The sequence below is a fragment of the Pan troglodytes genome, chromosome 20 (genome assembly GCF_028858775.2).
Source record: "Pan troglodytes isolate AG18354 chromosome 20, NHGRI_mPanTro3-v2.0_pri, whole genome shotgun sequence".
Classification (NCBI taxonomy): Eukaryota; Metazoa; Chordata; class Mammalia; order Primates; family Hominidae; genus Pan; species Pan troglodytes.
Genome location: NC_072418.2, coordinates 54312829 through 54335257, shown reverse-complemented (window position 1 = coordinate 54335257; position 22429 = coordinate 54312829). Strand labels below are relative to the sequence as shown.

General features: G+C 49.0%; 1 protein-coding gene across 2 annotated transcripts; it reads left to right on the top strand.

The window, feature by feature from the left end:
* The first annotated feature begins 14641 nt into the window (after positions 1-14641).
* LOC107966154 (sialic acid-binding Ig-like lectin 8) lies at positions 14642-22163 on the top strand. 2 transcript variants are annotated; one of them, XM_009436152.5, is made up of 7 exons: positions 14642-15221; positions 15416-15694; positions 15924-15971; positions 17477-17746; positions 18384-18480; positions 18849-18945; positions 20526-22163. In XM_009436152.5, exons 1-7 carry the CDS (start codon positions 14768-14770, stop codon positions 20778-20780), a joined length of 1500 nt encoding a protein of 499 aa, XP_009434427.4. In that variant the 5' UTR covers positions 14642-14767; the 3' UTR covers positions 20781-22163. The 2 variants fall into 2 exon arrangements, with proteins under 2 accessions (XP_009434427.4, XP_009434428.3); XM_009436153.5 differs by lacking the exon at positions 15416-15694.
* Positions 22164-22429: the final 266 nt, after the last annotated feature.

Below are 22429 nucleotides of genomic sequence, written 5' to 3'. Positions count from 1 at the left end.
ACAAAGATTAGGGTGGATGCATCGCACAACTCTATGGCTCCCCCTGGTGGTGAGATGCATTTGAGGTGATGGGTTTGCCCAGACACCGCCGCCTTCTGTGTACATCAAATCTCCATCTGTTCCTCTCCCAGCAAGACACTTCTGATTGGATTTAAGGATCAACTCGATAATTCAGGATGAGCTACACTGGTCAAAAGCCTCTATATTATATACATACAATGAAATACTATTAAACCTTAAAAAGAAGGAGATTCTGACACGTGTTGCAACTTAGATGAAGCTTGGAGACACTATGCCACATGAAATTAGCCAGTCACAAAAGTTACCAATACTGTATGATTCCACTTATAGGAGGTATCTAGAATAGGCAAATTCATAGACAGAAAGTAGAAAGTTGGCTGCCGTGGGCTGGGAGCAGGACAGAATAGGGAGTTATCTTTCAGTGGGTACAGAGTTTCAATTTGGCAAGATGAAGAAATTTCTGGAGATCAATGGTTGATAATTGCATAAGAGTGTGAATGTACTTAATGCCACTTACCTGTGCACTGAAAAATGATTAAAATGGTAATTTTTGTTATGTGTATTTTAAGACGAATTTTAAAAAGCACTAAATATTTCATCAGCCTCCTCATCAAAGAAGAAAAACTCACGGCAAATAATCACATGAATGGAAACATTCCCAGTGCCATTTGCTGTTACGAAATCGCAGATTAGAACCAGAATGAGGTGACAGGACATACCTATTAGAATGGCTACAAAACCAAACCAAAAGAAAAATAAATTTTACATATTCCTGATAATACCAAATATTAATGAGAATGTAGAGCAACCAGCACTCACATGTTTTGCTGGTGGGGATATAAAGTGGCACTCACACTTTGGAGAACAGTTTGGCAATTTCTTTTTCTTTTTTTTTTTTTTTAGACAGAGTCTCACTGTGTCATCCAGGCTGAAGTGCAGTGGCACGATCTCGGCTCACTGCAGCCTCCGTCTCCCAGTTTCAAGCGATTCTCCTGCCTCAGTCTCCTGAGTAGCTGGGATAGCAGGCACCCACCACACCTAGCTAATTTTTGTATTTTTAGTAGAGATGGGGTCTCGCCATGTTGGCCAGGCTGGTCTTGAACTCCTGACCTCAAATGATCCACCCGCCTCAGCCTCCCAAAATTCTGGGATTACAGGCGTGAGCCACCGCGCCCAGCTGCGATTTCTTATAACTTACACATGTGACTAAGCACCCAACTCCTAGGTATTTATGCAAGAGAAAAAAAAAACTAGTGTCCACACACAGAAATCTGCATGGGAATATTTGTACTAGCTTTACATTATATTCACCAAAACCTGGAAACATTCTGAGTATCTGTCAAACAGTGAATATATACAAAATGGGGTATCTGTGGGAAACAATGAAGTCTGAGTCAGCAATTTAAAAACAAAAACAAATTATTCATATATATACCCAATCACATAGCTGAGTCTCAAATGCATTACACCGAGTGAATGAATCCAAGCCACATTCTTAACTTTAAAATAACTTACAAGAAGGTATTATATTACTTATTAAAACCTCAATTATTTATATAGTAAGTGAGGATACAAATAGCTCTCCATGTTAATAAGGACAAATGAGCATTTATCTAGATAATACTGTAATAAATATTTTACCAATATATGGTGCCAAATAGTATTATGTCCTAGATTTCAAGAGTTCGTTGGATGTATACGATACAGAGTGAGATGGAAAATCATGTAGCTGAACCTAAAATTGTTTTTTATCCATTAAGTTTTTTATTTTGATTTTTATTTATTTATTTATTTTGAAACTCAAGGGAATTGGCCAGGGCATTTAACTGTGTGACTGTCAGGAAGGTCACACCTGGGTATAGTCAGATATGTGTCATATGATTTAGCGAGGCAAATTTCCAAATCCTCAGATAAGAGAACAGCATGGCCACATTGTCTGAGACTCTTCATAGACAAGAGGGAGGAAGAGGATTAGGAAACATCAGAAAAACTAAATTCCAACAAGACAATTATAAATGCATGTCAATGCCCAAACAAGCAACTCATGAAAGAAAAATAGAGACCGGACGCGGTGGCTCACGCCTGTAGTCCCAGCACTTTGGGAGGCCGAGGTGGGCAGATCACCTGAGGTCGGGAGTTCGAGACCAGCCTGACCAACATGGAGAAACCCTGTCTCTACTAAAAATACAAAATTAGCCAGGCATGGTGGCGCATGCTTGTAATCCCAGCTACTCAGGAGGCTGAGGCAGGAGAATCGCTTGAACCTGGGATGCAGAGGTTGTGGTGAGCCGAGATCATGCCATTGCACTCCAGCCTGGGCAACAAGAGCAAAACTTCATCTCAAAAAAAAAAAAAAAAAAAAAAAAAGTAAAGAAAAAAGAAAAGAGAAATACAAATAGCCATAAACATGAAAAATGGAACCTAAAATTTTAATTTTGTCTGTATACTCATGTTGTCTGAAAATATTATGTCTTATGAGCCTCATTTAACTGTGAGCAGCATATTTTTACATGAAAGGAAATGCTAATCTTTATGAAGAGGACCTTAAATAAATCACTTCTGTCCACACTACACAGAATGGCAACATCCATGGAAAAGAAGTTTCTTCTGCACTGCAGTCCATAGAATATGTGTCCTTCCTTTTGGTTTACAAGAAGATCCTGCATGGTTCTTATTCTGAAGATGTCATTCAAATTTTGTAAATCAGCATACCAGTTGTCAGGGAAAAAAATTCAGTACTCAAGTTTTTTAAAAATACCTAGTATTGGCTGGGCGCGGTGGCTCATGCCTGTGGTCCCAGCACTTTGGTAGGCTGAGGCAGGTGGATCATGAGGTCAGGAGTTCGAGACCAGCCTGACCAACATGGTGAAACCCCATTTCTACTTAAAAAAAATACAAAAATTAGCCGGGTGTGGTGGCAGACACCTGTAATCCCAGCTACTCAGGAGGCTGAGGCAGGAGAATCACTTGAACCCAGGAGGCAGAGGTTGCAGTGAGCTAAGATTGCGCCACTGCACTCCAGCATGAGCGACAGAGCGAGACTCAGTCTCAAAAAAAAACACCTAGAATTCTACCATGACGTACGGCAAATTCACCAGTGTCCACAGCTCTAAAGCCAGTGTGTGTGTGTGTGTGTGTGTGTGTGTGTGTGTGTGTGTGTGTATGGTGAGGACATGAGGCTATGGGCGGGGACCATCTCAAGGGTAGGAACCAGGTCCCTGGCATCTTTTCTCCAGCCCCACTGACACACAGATGCTCACTGTGTGTTTGGTGAATGAATGAATGTATGAATGAGTGAATGGCTACCACCCACACTGCACCCAGGACCCTTCTTCTTTTCACTGTCCCAGACACTCCCACAGACCCTACAGAATCCTCCATCCTGCAGGACTGACTTCCTCATGACTCTAGATGAGGTTGTGACTCTCTGGGACCAGACCAGGAGTGACATGTTCCCAGGTATAAACAGTGGTGCACAAAAAAGCACCTCAGGGTGGGAGAACCTTAGACCCTCATGGGCGTCCCGTGCCTCAGATGTCCCCAGAGATCCTAGTCCAGGCTCTGGTGGTGGAGGGAAGCTCTCAGATGAGAGGAAATATAAGATCTCTGCTCCTTATTTGCTCCCCTCTGGGGAGGTCTCTGGAGTCTCCCTCTGCTCTGTGCAGAGGGGATGAGCTCTGACCACGTGTAGGTCTGAGGTTTTTCTTCTGTGAACCGCCAAGTCCTCCTGCTTCTCCTCAGCCTCCAATGGGCCCTCAAACCTTCCCTTCCAATCCCTTCCCCTTCTCTCATTACACAGGGAGTCCAGGAACCCTCTGCCTAAGAGACGCTGCTGCCCCTGCAGTGGATAGGTGAGTGGTCCATGGGGAGAGGGACTCTGGGGCTGAACTGAGCTGACCCTCATTTCTCCACTGGAGCCCTGGCTCAGGATGCAGTTTTCTAGCTGGAAGTGCAGGAGTCTATGACTGTACAGGAGTGTCTGTGCACCCTCATGCCTTGCTCGTTCTCCTATCTCCACCCTACTACATGAATAACTCTGTTCATGACTACTGGTTCCGGGAAGGAGGCAAGGAATTCTGGGACACTTCAGAGCCCACAAACAACCCAAATTGAAAAATGAAGGAGGAGACCCTGGGCCTTTTCTGCCTCTTCAGGAATCCCCAGAGGAACAACTGCTCCCAGAGTATCATAGATGCCAGAAGGAGGTGAACAATGGTTCACATTCTTTCAGGTGGAGCGAGGAAGTACCAAATACAGGTTAAAATCTCCCCAGTTCTCTTTGTGTGTGACCGGTAAGAAACCAGCTCCAGGACTGACCACAGGGGAAAGTCAAAGGGGCTGCAGGGCAGGGTAGGGCTGGGATGGGGTCCCTGTCCTGGGAGGGAGTTGGGCATAAAGCATGCCGGGGGTTTGGGGGAGGAGCTAGACCAGAGCCTGAGCTTCCCCCAGGGCTTCACCTTGGACCTACCCTTTTGATCCTGCATGCCCCCCATCTCCTCACTAACCCTGACTCATATACCCAACATTCTCATCCTGGAGACCCTAGAGTCCAGCCACCTCTGAAGCCTGACCTGATCTGTGTGCTGGGCCTATAAGCAGGAGACACCCCCTTATCATTTCCTGGATGTCAGCTGCCCCCACTTCTCTGAGCCCCAGGACCACCCATTCCTTGGTGTTCACAATCACCTCAAGGCTCCAGGACCATGGCACCAACCTGACCTGTCAGGTGAAGTTTCTCAGAGCTGGTGTGACTGCAGAGAGAACCATCCAGCTCAATGTCTCCTATGAGTGCTGGGCCAGGATGCCTGGGTTCCTGAGGGTGTGGTGGGGACAGGACAGCTGGAGCTGAGGACACTTGATATCCTGGAGGACTGGCTGAGCAGGGGAACAGGAAGGACACAAGCCCTGTCCCTTCTGCATGCCTTCGGCTTCTAGGAGGAGTAGGAGGAAATCTTACCCTTATCTCCTCCCCACCTCCAACTGAAGGAAGTCCTCTCTTCCTGTCCAAGAGGTTCCACAAAACCTGACAACTAGTGTCTCCCTAGGAGATAGATCAGATAGGAGGGCACCTCTCTACATGCAGCTGTTACTGGATTGTTTGTAGGGGGGTTTTGGCTGTTGAGGTGTTTGAGTTCCTTGTATAGTTTGGATATTAATCCCCTGACAGATGAATAGTTTGCAAATATTTTCTCCCATTTTGTAGGTTGCCTTTTCACTCCGTTGACTGATTCCTTCTCTGTGCAGAAGTGTTGTAGTTTGACAGAATGTCATTTGTTTATTTTTGCTTTTGTTACCTGTGCTTTTGCGGTCTTATTTATAAAATCTTTTCCTAGACAAATGACCTGAAGCATTGCCCCTGTGTTTTCTTACAGTAGTTTTAGAGTTTGGGTTCTTTAATTTAGCTATTTGATCCATTATGAGCTGATTTGTATATAGGGTGAAAGGTGGAGATGTAGTTTCATTCTTTTGCATATGGGTAATTTTCCCAGCACCATATTGAAGAAACCGTCCTTTCCCTAATGAGTGTTCTTGGCATTTTTGTAAAAATCAGTTGGCAGTGGATAACATGAATTAATTTATGGGTTCTCTATTATGTTCCATTTGCCTATGTACTGGTTTTTATGCCAGTACCCTGCGTCTGGGTTGCCACAGCTTTGTGGTATATTTTGAAGTCTGATCGTGTGATGCCTCCAGCTTTGTTCTTTTTGCTCAGGATTGCTTTGGCTATTCAGGTCTTTTGCAGTTCCATACAAATTTTAAGACTTTTTTCTATTTCTGTGAAGAATGTCATTGATATTTTCATAGAGATCACATTGAATCTGTAGATTACTTTGAATGGCATGGTTATTTTAACAATATTAATTCTACTCCATTTGTTTGTATCCTGCTCAGTTTCTTCCATCAGTGTTTTGTAGCTTTCCTTGCAGAGCTCGTTCACCTCTTTGGTTAAACATATTCCTAAGTATTTCATTGCTTATAGGTATTGTAAATGGGATGCTTTCTTGATTTCTTTCTTAGCTAATTTTTTGTTGGCGTATAGCAACACTACTCATTTTTGTATGTTGATTTTGTATCCTGCAAATTTGCTGAATTCGTTTATCAATGCTAAGAGTTTTTTGGTAGTCTTTAGGTTTTTCTATAGGTAAGATCATGTTTATCTGCAAACAGAGACAATTTGACTTCCTCCTTCCAAATCCGGATGATCTTTGTTTTTTTGGTTTTTGTTTTTCCTCTTGTGTAATTGCACTGGCTGGAACTTTCAGTACTATGTTGAATAAGAGTGGTGAGAGTGGATATATTTGTCTTGTTCCACTTCTTAGAGGAAAAGCTTCCTACACTACTCCATTTACTATGATGTTAGCTATGGGTTTTTCTATGTGGTCTTTTTGGGGTTGAGTTACTTTACTTTCATAACTAATTTATTGAGAGATTTTATCATGAAAGAATGTTGAATTTTATCAAACCCATTTTCTACAACAATTGAGATGATCTTATAGGTTTCGTCCTTCATTCTGTTGACATAATGTATCATGTTTATTGATTTACATATGTTGAACCATCCTTAACATTCCTGGGATAAATCCCATTTGATTACGGTACATTATCTTTTTGGTGTTTTGCTGGATTTGGTTTGTTAGTATTTTTTTGGAGATTTCTATGTCTATATTTATCAGGGTTATTTGCCCGTAGTTTTTCTTTTGTGTTGTGTCCTTGTCTATTTTTGGTATCAGGATTATGCTGGCCTCACAGTAGGATATAGGACAAGTTCCCTCTGCTTCAATTTTTCTTGAACATTTTGAGAAGAATTTATGTTAATTCTTTAAATGTTCACTAGAAATCAGCAGGGAAGCCAGCTAGTCCTGTTCTTTCTTTGTTGGGAGGTTTATTACTGATTCAATCTTGTTGCATGTCATTGATATGTTCAGGTTTTCTGTTTCTTCCTGTTTCAATCTTAGCAGATTCTATATGTCGAGGAATTTATCAGTTTCTTCTAGGTCTTCAGATTTATTGGCATATAGCTCATATATTCTTCCATGATCTTTTGTATTTCTGTGGTATCCGTTGTGACATCTTTTTCATTTCTGATTTTATTTATTTTCGTCTTCCCTCTTTTTTTCCTAGTTACTCTAGCTGATGGCTTGTTGGTTTTGTTTACCTTTTAAAAAATCCAACTTTGTGTTTTGTTGATCTTTTGTATTATTTTGTCTCAATTTGATTTGTGCTCTGTTCTTTATTATTTCTTTCTTTCTTTTTTTTTTTTTTTTTTGAGACAGAGTTTTGCTCTTGTTGCCCAGGCTAAAGTGTCATGGTGCAATCTTGGCTCACCGCAACCTCTGCCTCCTGGGTTTAAGCAATTCTCCTGCCTCAGTCTCCCGAGTAGTTGGGATTACAGGTATGCGCCACCACACCCAGCTAATTCTGTATTTTTAGTAGAGGTGGGGTTTCTCCAAGTTGGTCAGGCTGGTCTCAAACTCCCGACCTCAGGTGATCTACCCTCCTCAGCCTCCCAAAGTGCTAGGATTACAGGCATGAGCCACCGCGCCCGGCCCTATTATTTCTTTTTTTCTACTAATTTTGGGTTTGCTTTGTTCTTGCTTTTCTAGTTTCTTGAGATGCATTGCTGTTTATTTGAAATCTTTCTAGTCTTTCCTGTAAACATTTATTGCTATAAACTTACCTCTTAATACTTAATTTTCTCTGTCCTATAGTTTTTGGCATGTTCTGTTTCTATTTTAATTTGTTCAATGAATTTTTAAATTTCAATTTTAGCTTTGTCCTTCACTCATTGGTTGTTCAGAAGCATGTCGTTTAATTTTAATATATTTGTGTAGTTTCTAATGTTCCTCTTGTTACTGGTTTTGAGTTGTTTTCAACTATAGTCAGGTAAGATACTTGACATTTTGATAAACGATGCTCTGTTATTGGGTGCATATACATTTAACGTATTCACGTCTTTAACAAACTGATAGAAGCCAGATACATAAATATTGTGTGAGTCCATTTATATGAAGCTCCAGAATAGAAAAAACTAATAGATAGTGATGGGAATCATGTAAGTGATGGCTGCAAGTGAAACACTGACTGGGATAGAAAAGAAGAAAGCACCAGGCGCTATGGCTCACGCCTGTAATCCCAGCACTTTGGGAGGCCGAGGCGGGTGGATCACGAGGTTAGGAGATCGAGACCATCCTGGCTAACAAGGTGAAACCCCGTCTCTACTAAAAAATACAAAAATTAGCCAGGCGTGGTGGCGGGCGCCTGTAGTCCCAGCTACTCGGGAGGCTGAGGCAGGAGAATGGCGTGAACCCGGGAGGCAGAGCTGGCAGTGAGCCAAGATCGCGCCACTGCACTCCAGCCTGGGCGACAGAGCGAGACTCCGTCTCAAAAAAAAAAAAAAAAAAAAAAAAAAAAAGAAAATAAGAAAGCTTGGAGGGATGAAAAAAAGATTCCCTATCTTGATTGAGGACATAGTTACAGGGTGTTTACAGTTGCCAAAACTAATTTAACTGTATGCTTACAATGGGTGCTTTTTATTATACGTAAGGTATGTCTTCATAAAGTTTATATTAAGTTAACGCTGTAGTAGATGGGAAAAATGCAATATAATAGTGATGAAGAGTAATGACTTTGGGTTGATATGGGCGCTCTCTCTCTGTCTCTCTTTTTCTCGATGAAATCTGCTTTATTTTCTCACACTTTACCCACTGCACACTTTCGAAACACTTCTTGCTACTCAACAATATTTTTGTGACCGCCGCACTAGGATACAGGCTCACTGCAAGCAGAGTTTTTGCCTTTTTTTCTCACCGCTGTTGCCCCCACGGCCTTTGGCTGCGCCCTGCTCGCTGCTCTGGGATGAACTTGCCTTTCAGGCAGCCCTGCCCGTCTCTCACCTCCCAGCTCACCTGTCCCACCTGCCTGTGGATCCTCACCCTCTCCGCTGGGCTGCCACAGGCCCGTCCTCCCCGCTGGCTCAGCCCGGACCACTCCAGGCTGTGCCCGCCTCTGTCTCCCCTGCCCGTGGCCGGTGCCCCTCCAGGCTCCGCCTCGCCCAGCCCAGACGCCCAGGCGGCTCCGCCCCATAGATGGGAGGCAACTGCCCAGGGTGCAGGGGCAGCGAGGGGCTGCGCCTGAGAGCCCTGCCCGGTCCTGGGGAGGGAGGGTGAGTGTGGGTGGAGGGGGCAGCCCTGCGGATATCACAGACAGGGCGACAGCAGCACAGGTTTCCTCTGGTGAGGAGCCGTTCCCTTCCCTTTTCTCCTTCCATCCTCTGAGCATCCCATGTTACAGGCTGTCCCAGACCCCTGTGGGACTCTGCATCTACCGCGGTCCACACCCGGCTGTGCTCACAGGAACACATCGAATCCTCTCGACCACTCCATGGACTCTCTTGCCAGGGCGGCCTTGAGAAAGGAACACAGACCGAGTGGCTTCAACAACGCCTTTGTTTTCCCACCCTTCTGGAGGCTGCAAGTCTTAGACCAAGCTGTGGTCAGCGTTGCTTCCTTCTGAGGCCTCTCGGTGGCTTGCGGGTGGCATCTTCTCTCTGTGTCCCACGTGGTCTTTCTCCCGAGTATGTCGCTGTCCTAATCACACCTTCTTTTTTTTTTTTTTTTTTTTTTTTCTGAGACAGAGCCTCACTCTGTTGCCCAGGCTGGAGTGCAGTGGCACCATCTTGGCTCACGGCAGCCACCGTCTCCCGGGTTCAAGCAATTCTTCCGCCTCAGCATCTGGAGTAGCTGGGATTACAGGCACATGCCACCACGTCTGGATAATTTTTGTATTTTTAGTAAAGACGGGGTTTCACCATGCTGGCCAAGCTGGTCTCCAACTCCTGACCTCAAGTCATCTGCCCGTGTCGGCCTCCGGAAGTGCTGGGGTTACAGGCCTGAGCCACCACACTCCACCCCTAATCAATCACCCCTTCTCATAAAGACACAGCTCATGTAGGATGAGAGCTAACAACTTCATTTTAACTTAGTCACCTTTTTATAAGTCCTCGTCTCCAAATATGGTCACATTCTGAGGTGCTGGGGGTTAGGACTTCAGCATAGGAATTTGTAGGGGACACAGTTCATCCCTGACACCCCGTAAGTGTGGACATCCGATGATGCACAGTGCAGGTAAGCCCCCTCCCAAGACAGCACCGTGGGTTTTACATAGCCCAGCTCAAGCCAGCAGCCATCCAGCTACAGAGCCTGTACCCCTGAACTCTCTCTGCGAGGCCTCAGCTGAGGAAGCCCCACAGCAGTGTGGACCACCAGGAGCCCCTTACTGAGGGCAGGACTCCGAGTGACCCCTAAGAATGGTTAGGGCCAGACACGTGGATGCTTAGGGCCTGCCCAGGGACACAGAGCATGTTGGCCATGCCTGAGTCTGCAGAGAACGTCGCCTCCTCAAGCTGGGTTCTCCCTCAGGCTGAGGGGTGGGTGCTGTGATCCCTCCAGGGGACAGATGAGGAGACTGAGACTTGGAGGGAGAGGGCCCAGGACCCTCACACTCCAGAGCCAGGGCCTCCCCTAGCATCTTGGGCTCAGCCTTGCTCCCCATGCTGGGCTCACAGGGCCTCAGCTGTGCAGTCACCACCAGGCATGCTGGGCAGGGGGCACTGAGAAGGTTAGGAAGGCTGGGGACCACCTGTGGGGCCACATGCTCACAGCACCTCAGAGTTCTGGTCCCGTCCACTCTGCCCGAGTATACCTGAGACCGCACCTTCTAGCTGCACAGGGCCCTCGGGTTTCCACAAGCCCTGCCTGTGTTTCAAGCATCACAGCCCTTACTAACAGGAGCTGGGGTGGCCCAGGGCTCCTCTGCCCCCTCGTTCATTAGGGAACTTCCCAAGGAAGGAGACAGAGTCTGTCACACTCTCCCCTTTGCCTCCACCCCCCTGAAAGGAGGAGATGCTCCTGATGTGGTGGTTGTGCTCATTCATTAAACATCACCTCTCCCGCCTCGGGGGACCCCTCCCCATCTCTCATGCCTCGTGGTTCCTCCGCCAGCCCCTCCTGAGTCCCAGCTCTGGCAGGACTGACCCTCCCGAGCACCTAGAAGCTGTAATGGACAGGCAGTGCCTGCTTCCCTGGTGTGGACAGTGCTGCGGGAGGGAAAGGCTGTGGGCAGAGAGCCTGCAGCTGTGGGTTGGGGCCTCCCTGCTGTGTGTGGCCCACACTGAAGACCCATCCGGAAAGTAGAAATGGCCACTCCCCAGGAGCCCTGACAGCTCTGGCAGTGTCGGGGCCAAGGTCCTCTTTTGTGGTCAGTTATTTTTCTGATCTTACCCCCAGGCTTCCTGTGGGGCCCTTCTAGGGCCCTGCGACACCAAGGCTCACCCTAAAGAAGCTCACACTGCAGTTGCTGTTGCCCCGGCTGTGGGCAGGAGAGTGGGCCTCGGGGAGAGGAACCATGGGGCTGGGCTGGGCTGACCCTCATTTCCCCACAGGGGATCTGGCTCAGGATATGAGATCCCGGCGGGAAGCCCCAGAGTTGGTGCAGGTGCAGGAGGGTTTCTGTGACTACACACTGCTCCATCTTCCACCCCTGTGGGTCCTTGTATGACTCCAGCCCTGTCCAAGGCTACTGTCCCAGAAAGGGGACATTTCCATCAGGATCCTCAAGTGGCTGGAAGCAATCTAGTTGGAAAAGAGCAGGAGGAGACTCAGAGCCAATTCCACCTGCTTCAGACACCAGGCCAGCACCTGCTTTCTGGACGTCAGAGACACACAGAGGCGAGATGCAGGGACAGACCTCTTTAGGGAGAAAAGAGAGATCTATGTGAATGTAATTACAGAAATGCTCTATGTGCATGTGAAGGGTAAGGAATGAGGTTAAGAAAGGACACACGAATGGGGGTTCCCAGGGCAGTGAAGCTGACACATCAAATTAACTGTCACACTGCCCAAGGAGGCAGTGCTCAGCTCATACACAGAAACACACAGGTACACACAGACACTCCCTCTCCCTCACACACAGGGTCTCTCTCTCTCTGTATCTCTCTCTCTCTCTCAATCACACACACACACACACACACACACACACACACACACACACACACACCCCAAGCATTGGGCATTCTGGGTACTGAGATGCACTGTGTCCTTCCCTTTGCCCTGGGAAGCTGGGTCTCCCCTGAAAAGGTGAATGGCACTAGTTGTCAGGTCAAAGAGACCCTGGGACATCGTCTTAGGATGAGAGAACTATTTGGGATGCCATTTTATGGATCCCTTGCCTGTCACTGTATGTGTCTCTCTGGGCCACCTGTGTCCATGTGGGTCACCAATCCCCATGTCAGGATTCAATGATTCTCTGCTCCCTGAGGCACAGCCCGTGGTGTCCCACACGCCCTCCTTGCCGTCCAGCAGGTGAACAAGTGAGCGGCTATCGTGTCTCCCTATGAGATGGGCCAGTGGTCAGCGTCAATATGTGAGAGCTGCAACAGCTCCTGCCCCTACACGGACCCCTCAGGGCTGCTGCTCCAACTTCCCCCTTCCCTTGTGGTGAACTTTCTCCAGGAAGCAAACAGGGAAGGGGATTCTGGGAATTGTAGTTCCAGCCTGGCTAAGTTGCTGGAGAGCATGGCGTGCACAGGAGTCTTCACTGAAGGCTTCAGTTACCACTTGGGGACCATGGAAAAGACCTGTGCCATGGCTCGGCCCTTCTGACTATTGAGATACTGCAGCTGTGTCTACTGGGCAAGGATAGGAGGCCCAGGAGGGGGAAGTGGCTGCAGGATGAGATACCAGCTACAAATGCAAGCATTGGTGATGGGGGTGGGAGTCGGCTATGCACACCCAAGCCCTGCACCTTCCCTTCTCAATTATCACAGCCGAATGATCTACTCCAGGTTATAAGTAATGAGGGGAAGATAGGAGACGGGCAGATCCATGAAGCTGAGTGGAAGAAAGTAGAGTTTGATTTTCTGTGTATACAAAGTCTTCAGAAAAACGTGCAAAAGCTTAGTAAATGCAGCCTGCTCAGATAATAAAACTACATAGAAAAGCATTGAGGCAATTTGCACCAAAGTGAGGCTAGGGGATCGTTTGGGAGGGAGTGGGGTGTGACCAATAAGAAGGAGAAACAAATGAGCAGTGCTGGGGACTTTGTCAATGTGCCATTTCTAGGAGGGGGCTCGATGTATGTAAATCACTGAGGTCTTCTTTGGGGGTTGTTTTTATCTATATTTCTTATATTTACCCCCCAAAAAATGTTTCAAGAAAATTGACCTGAGTCTAAGGAGGCTCCGCCTCCCAGGATCCCCCTTAACTTCTCCCCAGCCCCCAGCCACACAGTTTAAAATAATCTGTTGAGGCCAGGCACGGTGGCTCACACCTGTAATCCCAGCACTTTGGGAGGCTGAGGTGGGTGGATCATGAGGTCAGGAGATCCAGACCATCCTGGTCAACATGGTGAAACCCCGGCTCTACTAAAAATACAAAAATTAGCTGGACGTGGTGGCGTATGCCTGTAATCCTAGCTACTTGGGAGGCTGAGGCAGGAGAATCGCTTGAACCAGGGAATCAGAGGTTGCAGTGAGCCGGGATCGCGCCACTGCACTCCAGCCTGGCGACAGAGAGAGACTCCGTCTCAAATAATAATAATAATCATCATCATCATCATCATCATCATCATCATCTGTTGAATTCAGGTGCACATTTCTTCTCTCAAGAAATCCTGCCCATCGCTGAAGGTGCACACCCCAGGGCTGGTGTCCTCGTTCCATGACACCTGTTCACCTGGACCCCTGGAAGCAGAGCCTGCAGGAGCAAAGCCCCAGGGCCGACAGACCCCGCCTGCTGTGCAGTAACCAGGGGAAGTGTGGCTGAGTAAGATATGGGTGGTGAAGAAACCCATTCTGATACCCAGATAGCTGCAACAAAGGGAGAAGTGTGTGCCCTTTTCAAATTGACCCTTTCCCTTCTGACATTTCTCCCTTCCAAACCCCACAGTACAACAGTTACAGCCTCAGTTTCCCAGGCCCCCTGTGAGCCAGGCTTCCCCCCGCCCCCCGTCCTTCGTGTGTATCAACATGCAGAATCCTCACCTCCACAGCCCCGTGTCCCTCTGCTCAGGCCTCCTGAGACTGAACCCCTGACCTAGGGGAGAACGACCCCACCTTGCCTGTGCCCCCCACTGAAGCTCCCGTCCTGGGGAGCTCAGACGTCAGGAGCCTCCGTGTCTCCCCTCTGCACAGTGACTCCTTGAGGACAGTGTCTGGCTCTGCTCTGTTGACCTCGTTGTGTAAAGAGGAGGTGCCCACTTCGTTGCTGCTGAGAGAGGGAGGAGAGGCTGCCTGCTCACCTCACCTGCACCCCAGTCTCTCATGGCCCTGAGTTCCACCTTTGGCTGGTATGACCTCCACAAACAGTGACAGCCCCAGGGGTGATTCAGGGGTCTGGCCAGATGGGACCCAATTTCACCTTGCAGAAAATGGTACCCAAATGGAAGGGCAAGTCCGGGAAGCAAGAAAGAGGTTGGGCCCTGCATAGGGTGGGAATCTGGATGAGTTTCTCACCCTCTCTGGCCTCAGGGTTCCCAGGAGTGGAAATGGGGTGGTGGACAGTGGATCTCCCAGGACTGACCCGGCCCTGACAGTGTCTGTGTGTGAAGTTCCTCCTCTGAGGAGGTCACTTTTCTGACTTCACCCCAACCTCCTGCAGGACCTCCCCTAAGTCTTGAGACCTCAGTTCCTGAGAGAAGAACCCTGAGGAACAGACGTTCCCTGGCGGCCCTGGCGCCTCCAAACCCAGACATGCTGCTGCTGCTGCTGCTGCTGCCCCTGCTCTGGGGGACAAAGGGGATGGAGGGAGACAGACAATATGGGGATGGTTACTTGCTGCAAGTGCAGGAGCTGGTGACGGTGCAGGAGGGCCTGTGTGTCCATGTGCCCTGCTTCTTCTCCTACCCCCAGGATGGCTGGACTGACTCTGACCCAGTTCATGGCTACTGGTTCCGGGCAGGAGACAGACCATACCAAGACGCTCCAGTGGCCACAAACAACCCAGACAGAGAAGTGCAGGCAGAGACCCAGGGCCGATTCCAACTCCTTGGGGACATTTGGAGCAACGACTGCTCCCTGAGCATCAGAGACGCCAGGAAGAGGGATAAGGGGTCATATTTCTTTCGGCTAGAGAGAGGAAGCATGAAATGGAGTTACAAATCACAGTTGAATTACAAAGCTAAGCAGCTGTCTGTGTTTGTGACAGGTAAGGCACGGGCTCCAGGACAGGCCACAGGGGAAGGTCATGGGGGGCTGAAAGGCAGGGCTGGGATGGGGCCTGGGAGGGGGTTGGGATTGAAATAAGTCGGTCTCCGGGGAGGAGCTGGACCAGAGCTTGAGGTTCCTCCAGGGCTGCACCTGAAATACCTCCTCCTGATCCTGTGTCCCCATCTTCACCAGCCCTGACCCATAGGCCTGACATCCTCATCCGAGGGACCCTAGAGTCTGGCCACCCCAGGAACCTGACCTGCTCTGTGCCCTGGGCCTGTAAGCAGGGGACGGCCCCCATGATCTCCTGGATTGGGGCCTCCGTGTCCTCCCCGGGCCCCACTACTGCCCGCTCCTCAGTGCTCACCCTTATCCCAAAGCCCCAGGACCACGGCACCAGCCTCGCCTGTCAGGTGACCTTGCCTGGGACAGGTGTGACCACGACCAGTACCGTCCGCCTCAATGTGTCCTGTGAGTGCTGGACCAAGAAGCCCAGGTCCCTCATGGGTTGGGAAGTGTTCCTGAGGGCAGGGGATGGGGTTCAAGCCTGGACGCTGGGTTCTGGGTCCCAGAATCTGGGCTGGGAGTGGGGTCAGGAGAATGCCGACTCCATTTTCCCTGTATTTGCAGCTCCTGGGAAGACAGGGCCAATGTCCCCAGTCCTTATAGTAATGTGGGTCTTCATGTCTTTCTGTCCCAGACCCTCCTTGGAACTTGACCATGACTGTCTTCCAAGGAGATGCCACAGGTAGGACAGAGCCCCCTCCCTGGGGTTGGGGGAGCAGGACCTTCAGCTCAGGATGGGGCTGGATCTCTCCTCATCCTGGACTCACTTTGGGAAACAGAGCTGCCACTGTGCGTGAGCCCAGGGCACAAGAGCCCACATCTCCAGCCCGCGTGACCATCTGAGCCCCTGTCCCCATCCTGTCCCTGCTCCCCTTAGACTCCTCCACACACCCCCTCCTTGGCCCCACAGCAAGGACAGGGTGACATTCACACAGCTGGATAAGAACCCAATTTTCTTGGTTTTTGTTCGTTTTTATTTTGGGACCAGACTTTCAAGTTTCTTGTCAGGCATCTCCTGAATACTTCCTCTGTCTGATCTTTCTGTTTTCCCAGTAGTTTCGATCTAAGTACTTCTGCACAGATGATACAGTCACATGGGCAGAAATTCAAAATGCACAGCAAAGTCTGTCCTCCAGTGCCCATCCCCCTCCACGGAATTGACCAGCGTCCGTCCAGGCTGCCCTGAGTCTTGGTTTGTGCACCTGGAGGATCTCAGAGGTGGTTTGACATCGTAGTGAGACTGTCCGCCCCATCCTCTAGGACCGTGTGTGATTTCACTGCACAGATGGACTCTGACTTTGTGGCATCCCTTAAGGAAAATCATGGCACAAATATCCTTCTGCAGAAACTGTGCAGTGGATAGTCTTGTATCTACTTCCACAGGAATATCTAAGTGTATGGGATAAATTCCTAAAAGCAAAATATACCAGTGTCGTATGTTGTTTCTAATTTTGAAAGATGCAGTGAAGTTGTTCTCAATTAAAAGTGGACAAGTTTACATTCCCAGCACTGAGTGTGCATTTTCCTGCACTTCAGTCTATGTCTGTGTGTCAGTCCCTCTCACTAGTCTCTTTCTGTGTCCTTCCTCTTTCTCTGGATCCATTTGTCTCTCTGACCCTCTGTCTCCTTTTATTATTATTATTATTATTATTATACTTTAAGTTTTAGGATACATGTGCACAACGTGCAGGTTTGTTACATATGTATACATGTGCCATGTTGGTGTGCTGCACCCAGTAACTTGTCATTTAGCATTAGGTATATCTCCTAATGCTATCCCTCCCCCCTCCCCCCACCCCACAACAGTCCCCAGTGTGTGATGTTCCCCTTCCTGTGTCCATGTGTTCTCATTGTTCAGTTCCCACTTATGAGTGAGAACATGCGGTGTTTGTTTTTTTGTCCTTGCAATAGTTTGCTGAGAATGATGGTTTCCAGCTTCATCCATGTCCCTACAAAGGACATGAACTCATCATTTTTTGTGGCTGCATAGTATTCCATGGTGTATATGTGCCACATTTTCTTAATCCAGTCTATCATTGTTGGACATTTGGGTTGGTTCCAAGTCTTTGCTATTGTAAATAGTGCCACAATAAGCATACATGTGCATGTGTCTTTATAGCAGCATGATTTATAGTCCTTTGGGTATATACCCAGTAATGGGATGACCCTCTGTCTCTTTCTCTGCAGCATCCACAGCCCTGGGAAATGGCTCATCTCTTTCAGTCCTGGAGGGCCAGTCTCTGCGCCTGATCTGTGCTGTCAACAGCAATCCCCCTGCCAGGCTGAGCTGGACCCGGGGGAGCCTGACCCTGTGCCCCTCACGGTCCTCAAACCCTGGGCTGCTGGAGCTGCCTCCAGTGCATGTGAGGGATGAAGGGGAATTCACCTGCCGAGCTCAGAACCCTCAGGGCTCCCAGCACATTTCCCTGAGCCTCTCCCTGCAGAATGAGGGCACAGGTGGGTAAGGGAGGGGCTGGAGGAGGAGAACACACCTGCCCCACCCTCATGGACCACCCACTGCCCCTGAGCTTCAAGGGGGAGCTCAGCTCTGGTCTGTGCTCAGCTGTGAGGCCTGGAACTTCCCTGCGACCCAGAGCATCACTGTCCTCTCCCTGCCAGGAAAGGGGTGCGGGATGGGGAGAGGGGAGGAGTGGGTCTTGGAGGGGAGGAGCTGGGGCCCGGACAGGTGTGTTTGGAGGGACAAGCGCCTTGCTTTGCAGTGCTTAGACTAGGATGAGGCACATGAGGCACTTGCCTTGGCACCAAATTTAAGAAGCCAAAGAAAAACCCAACTCAGAAAGCAAGTAAAGTAATATTGCAATGCCATGATCTTTTGAAAAAAATAAAATTGAATGCAAAATGATTCCACAAGAACACAATATCAAAATTGTAAATAAAGGCAAGACAAGCTGCATCCAGCACTCTCATGCCTCACTGGCCTCAGAAGTAGTCTCCTTTCCTCCCTCCCATTCGTATTCTGTGTCTGGGAAGGAGAAGAGGGGAATGGAAGTCTAGGGCCCTGCAGAGAGTGGGAGGGGAAGAGACCCACTTCTCCGTGATATAAATCCCCAAAGCAACTCCAATCCATCTGCAGGCACCTCAAGACCTGTATCACAAGTGACACTGGCAGCAGTCGGGGGAGCTGGAGCCACAGCCCTGGCCTTCCTGTCCTTCTGCATCATCTTCATCATGTGAGCATTGACCCTGGGGAGGGAGAGAGAGACCTGGGGCAGGGCAGGCTGGGAACAGAATCCCTGAAGCCAGAGCTGGAAGGACCTGGATGGGTCCAGAGCTTGGGGCAAGAATGAGCTCACGGGTGCACGGTGAGCATTTCACGAGCGTCCTTGTTTGTGGGGCTCCACATCTGTAGCAACCTCGGGCCCCACCATCCAGGAGGCAGGAGCCTCTATTTTCACCGTTGGGGTCTCTGGAACTGGACCACCGCCGTTGCACCTCGGTCACCCCTCAAGCCCCCAGTAGGAAATACAGGGCAGGGGTTGGTCTGCCCACTGCACCCCGATCTGACCACACTGAAAGGCTCTCTGGTCTCTTCACTCAGAGTGAGGTCCTGCGGGAAGAAATCGGCAAGGCCAGCAGCGGGCGTGGGGGATACAGGCATGGAAGATGCAAAGGCCATCAGGGGCTCGGCCTCTCAGGTGAGTGATGTGGGCGTCTCCACACCGAGCATCCAGCCTGGACACCTCCCACAGGATGGCCCCCAGGATCGCTCTCTTTGGTATGGCCAAAGTCACTTCCTCGTCTCCTCTTCCTTCCCACAGGCCGGCTTCTACAGGACTCCCCCATCTTGCTGACAGCATGGCAGTCCCTACCCCCAATTTTTCCCAGGCCAGGCACTGAGTAGGAGTTATCTCCTCTCTCTCCTCCTTTTCTTCTCTATAGCCCCGATTCACCATCTCTCCTCCATTTTTCCTCCCCAAGAATAGCTGGCTTCTCTTCTCCCTGGCCCCAGCCATCCTGACCCCTCTCATTATTTTTCCTATTGGCGGGACCTGATTTCTTTGACCGGCTTGTCATCCTTACGCCACTAACCTGTGAGCTTCCCCAGGGCAGGTATCATGTCTCAATCAAGGCCCTGTAATTCTCTCTCATTTACTCTCGTTTTGCCCGTTGTATCATAATTTACATGTAGATACTCATTTCTAATTTTTATTTTTTTCTTGAGGCAGAATCTTGCTCTGTCACCTAGGCTGGAGTGCAGTGGGGCAATCTCGGCTCACTGCAACCTCTGCCTCCCAGGTTCAAGCAATTATCCTGCCTCAGCCTCCCAAGTAGCCAGGATTACAGGCACGCGCCACCAAGCCAGGCTAATTTTTGTATTTTTAGTAGAGACAGGGTTTCACCATGTTGGCCAGCTGGTCTCGAACTCCTGACCTTGTGATCCGCCCGTCTCAGCCTCCCAAAGTGTTAGGATTAGGGGCATGAGCCACCGCACCCAAGCTGATATTCATTTCTTTAACAGTCATTTGTTGCCACCTCCCTCAATTAAAGACTGAGCTGCCACTTTGGGAGGCCAAGGTAGGAGGATCGCTTGAGCCCAGGAGTTTGAGACCAGCCTGGGCAACATAATGAGATCCCATCTCTACAAAAAAATGCAAAACTTAACCAGGCATGGTGGTGAGTTCCTGCAGTCCCAGCTACTTGGGGGGCTGAGATGGAATGATCCCTTGAGCCCAGGAGGTGGAGGTGCAGTGAGCTGGGATTGCACCACTGCACTCCAGCCTGGGCAACAGAGCCAGACTCTGTCTCAAAAAAACAAAAAACAAAACACAACAAAACAAAAACTGAGCTGCAGGAGGTCAGGGCCCACACCTACCATGTCCATCACAGTTTATCCAGCACTGGCTCAGGTCCTCACACACGGGGGCCTCAGCAGGACTCCAGGCTTTGGGGTCAGAAGGAACAGATGGATTGGGTCCTGCTGCAACAGGGACTTTGGGCGCAGTGCTGACTGTTTCGACCTCAGTTTTCATATTTATAAAGTGGAGATAATAATAATATCTCACTATGGAGTTGTTGCGGGAAGTTAATGAGATTAGTAAACACCAAACAGGTGCTCAGTAAGTGTTAAATGTTGGAGGAAAGCATGAAAGACACTTCAACAAAAATGCAGGTGGGATGAATGGAGGACGGACCTCCTGGGCCTCCTTCCTGGACTCTCCCTGCCTCATCCTGGCCCCACTGCTCTGTTCTGACTCCCTTCTCTCTCTCTGTGCAGGGACCTCTGACTGAATCCTGGAAAGATGGCAACCCCCCGAAGAAGCCTCCCCCAGCTGTTGCCCCCTCGTCAGGGGAGGAAGGAGAGCTCCATTATGCAACCCTCAGCTTCCATAAAGTGAAGCCTCAGGACCCGCAGGGACAGGAGGCCACTGACAGTGAATACTCGGAGATCAAGATCCACAAGCGAGAAACTGCAGAGACTCAGGCCTGTTTGAGGAATCACAACCCCTCCAGCAAAGAAGTCAGAGGCTGATTCTCATAGAACAAGAACCCTCTAGAGCCCCATGCTATGCAGTAGGTCACCAGGGCTCCCTCCTCCTGTCTAACCAAAACTTGGACCAATGTCTCCCCTTTCCCCGGCTACCAGGGACCCATCCCTGCCTCTAGCTTCTACTACCCACCATTCTCCTCTCGACCTCTCTGAGATTGACTATTTTAGATTCCACATAGAGATGAGGTCATGTGGTACTTGCCTCTCTGTGCCTGGCTCATTTCACACAAAAAAAATATCCCCTAGGTTCATCCATGTTCTCTCAAATGACAGAATCATGCACTGAATATTTTTTTTTCTTTGAGAGATGGAGTTTCGCTCTGTTGCCCAGGCTGGAGTGCAGTGGTTCGATCTCTGCTCACTGCAACCTCCACCTCCCGGGTTCAAACGATTCTCCTGCCTCAGCTTCCCAAGTAGCTGGGACTACAGGCGTGTGCCACCACGCCCAGCTAATTTTTGTAGTTTTTAGTAGAGACGGGGTTTCACTATAAGTGGGCCAGGCTAGTCTCAAACTCCTGACCTCAAGTGATCTGCCTGCCTTGGCCTCCCAAAGTGCTGGGATTTCAGGCATGAGCCACCGCACCCAGCTTGCATTGAATATTTTCAAGGAGCTAAAAGATTTTAAATGGTCTCACAAAGACAGATAAATATTTGCGCAGATGGGTGTGCTAATCATTGTGACTTGATGGTTCCATGATGGATCCGGGTGTGGAAATCTCACTGGGTCTCTCTCAAGGCCACTCAACTACTCAGGGCAGGGCTGGAATTTAAAGCCTGTCCGATTCTGAGGTCTCTTCTCTCATCTAGCACTGAGTCAAGCAATCAGCAGGCTGGGCACCCCTTAGCCATAAGTTTTCAGGAAATAAATTCCTTGAGGGCATTGACTTTTACAAAAGAGGGAGCAGCAATGGCCTAGAGTCTCGGGAACAAGACAGGTGCACTGAGGAGATGAAGGCCGGGACCCCCTGCCCAACCTGTATGGCGGGTCTGTACTTATTTTGTTTACCCCCAATTTAAAACATTTTTTTTTATTGCAGGTTGTTTGTTTGATATGGTTTGGCTGTGTCCCCACCCAAATCTTATCTAGAACTGTAATCAGAATTATAATCCCCATGTGTTGGGGGAGGGACCTGGTGGGAGGTGATAGGATCATGAGGGTGGTTCCCCCATGCTGTTCTCCTGATAGTGAGTGAGTTATCACGAGATCTGATGGTTTTGTAAGTGGTGGTTTCCCCTGCTCTTCTCTCTTGCCTGCCACCATGTAAGATGTGCCTGGTTCCCCTTCCGCCATGATTGTAAGTTTCCTGAGGCCTCCCTCGCCATGTGGAACTGTGAGTCAATTACACCTCTTTTATTTATAAATTACTCAGTCTTGGGTATTTCTTAATAGCAGGTGAAAACAGGCTAACACATTGTTCTTTGAAATTTAAAAATAGCGTTAGCTTTTCAGTTGAATCACGCAGCTCTTACATGTGCCATGCCATGAGTGTTGCCAAGCATGCACCCCTGTGTAACCACCTCCTCAATCAAGGATAGAGAAACTTTCCTTCACTCCAGAAAGATCCTGGTGTCCTTCCCAGTCAATCCCTAGCCCTGAGAGCCTCCACTTTCTGATTCCTATCACCAGATAT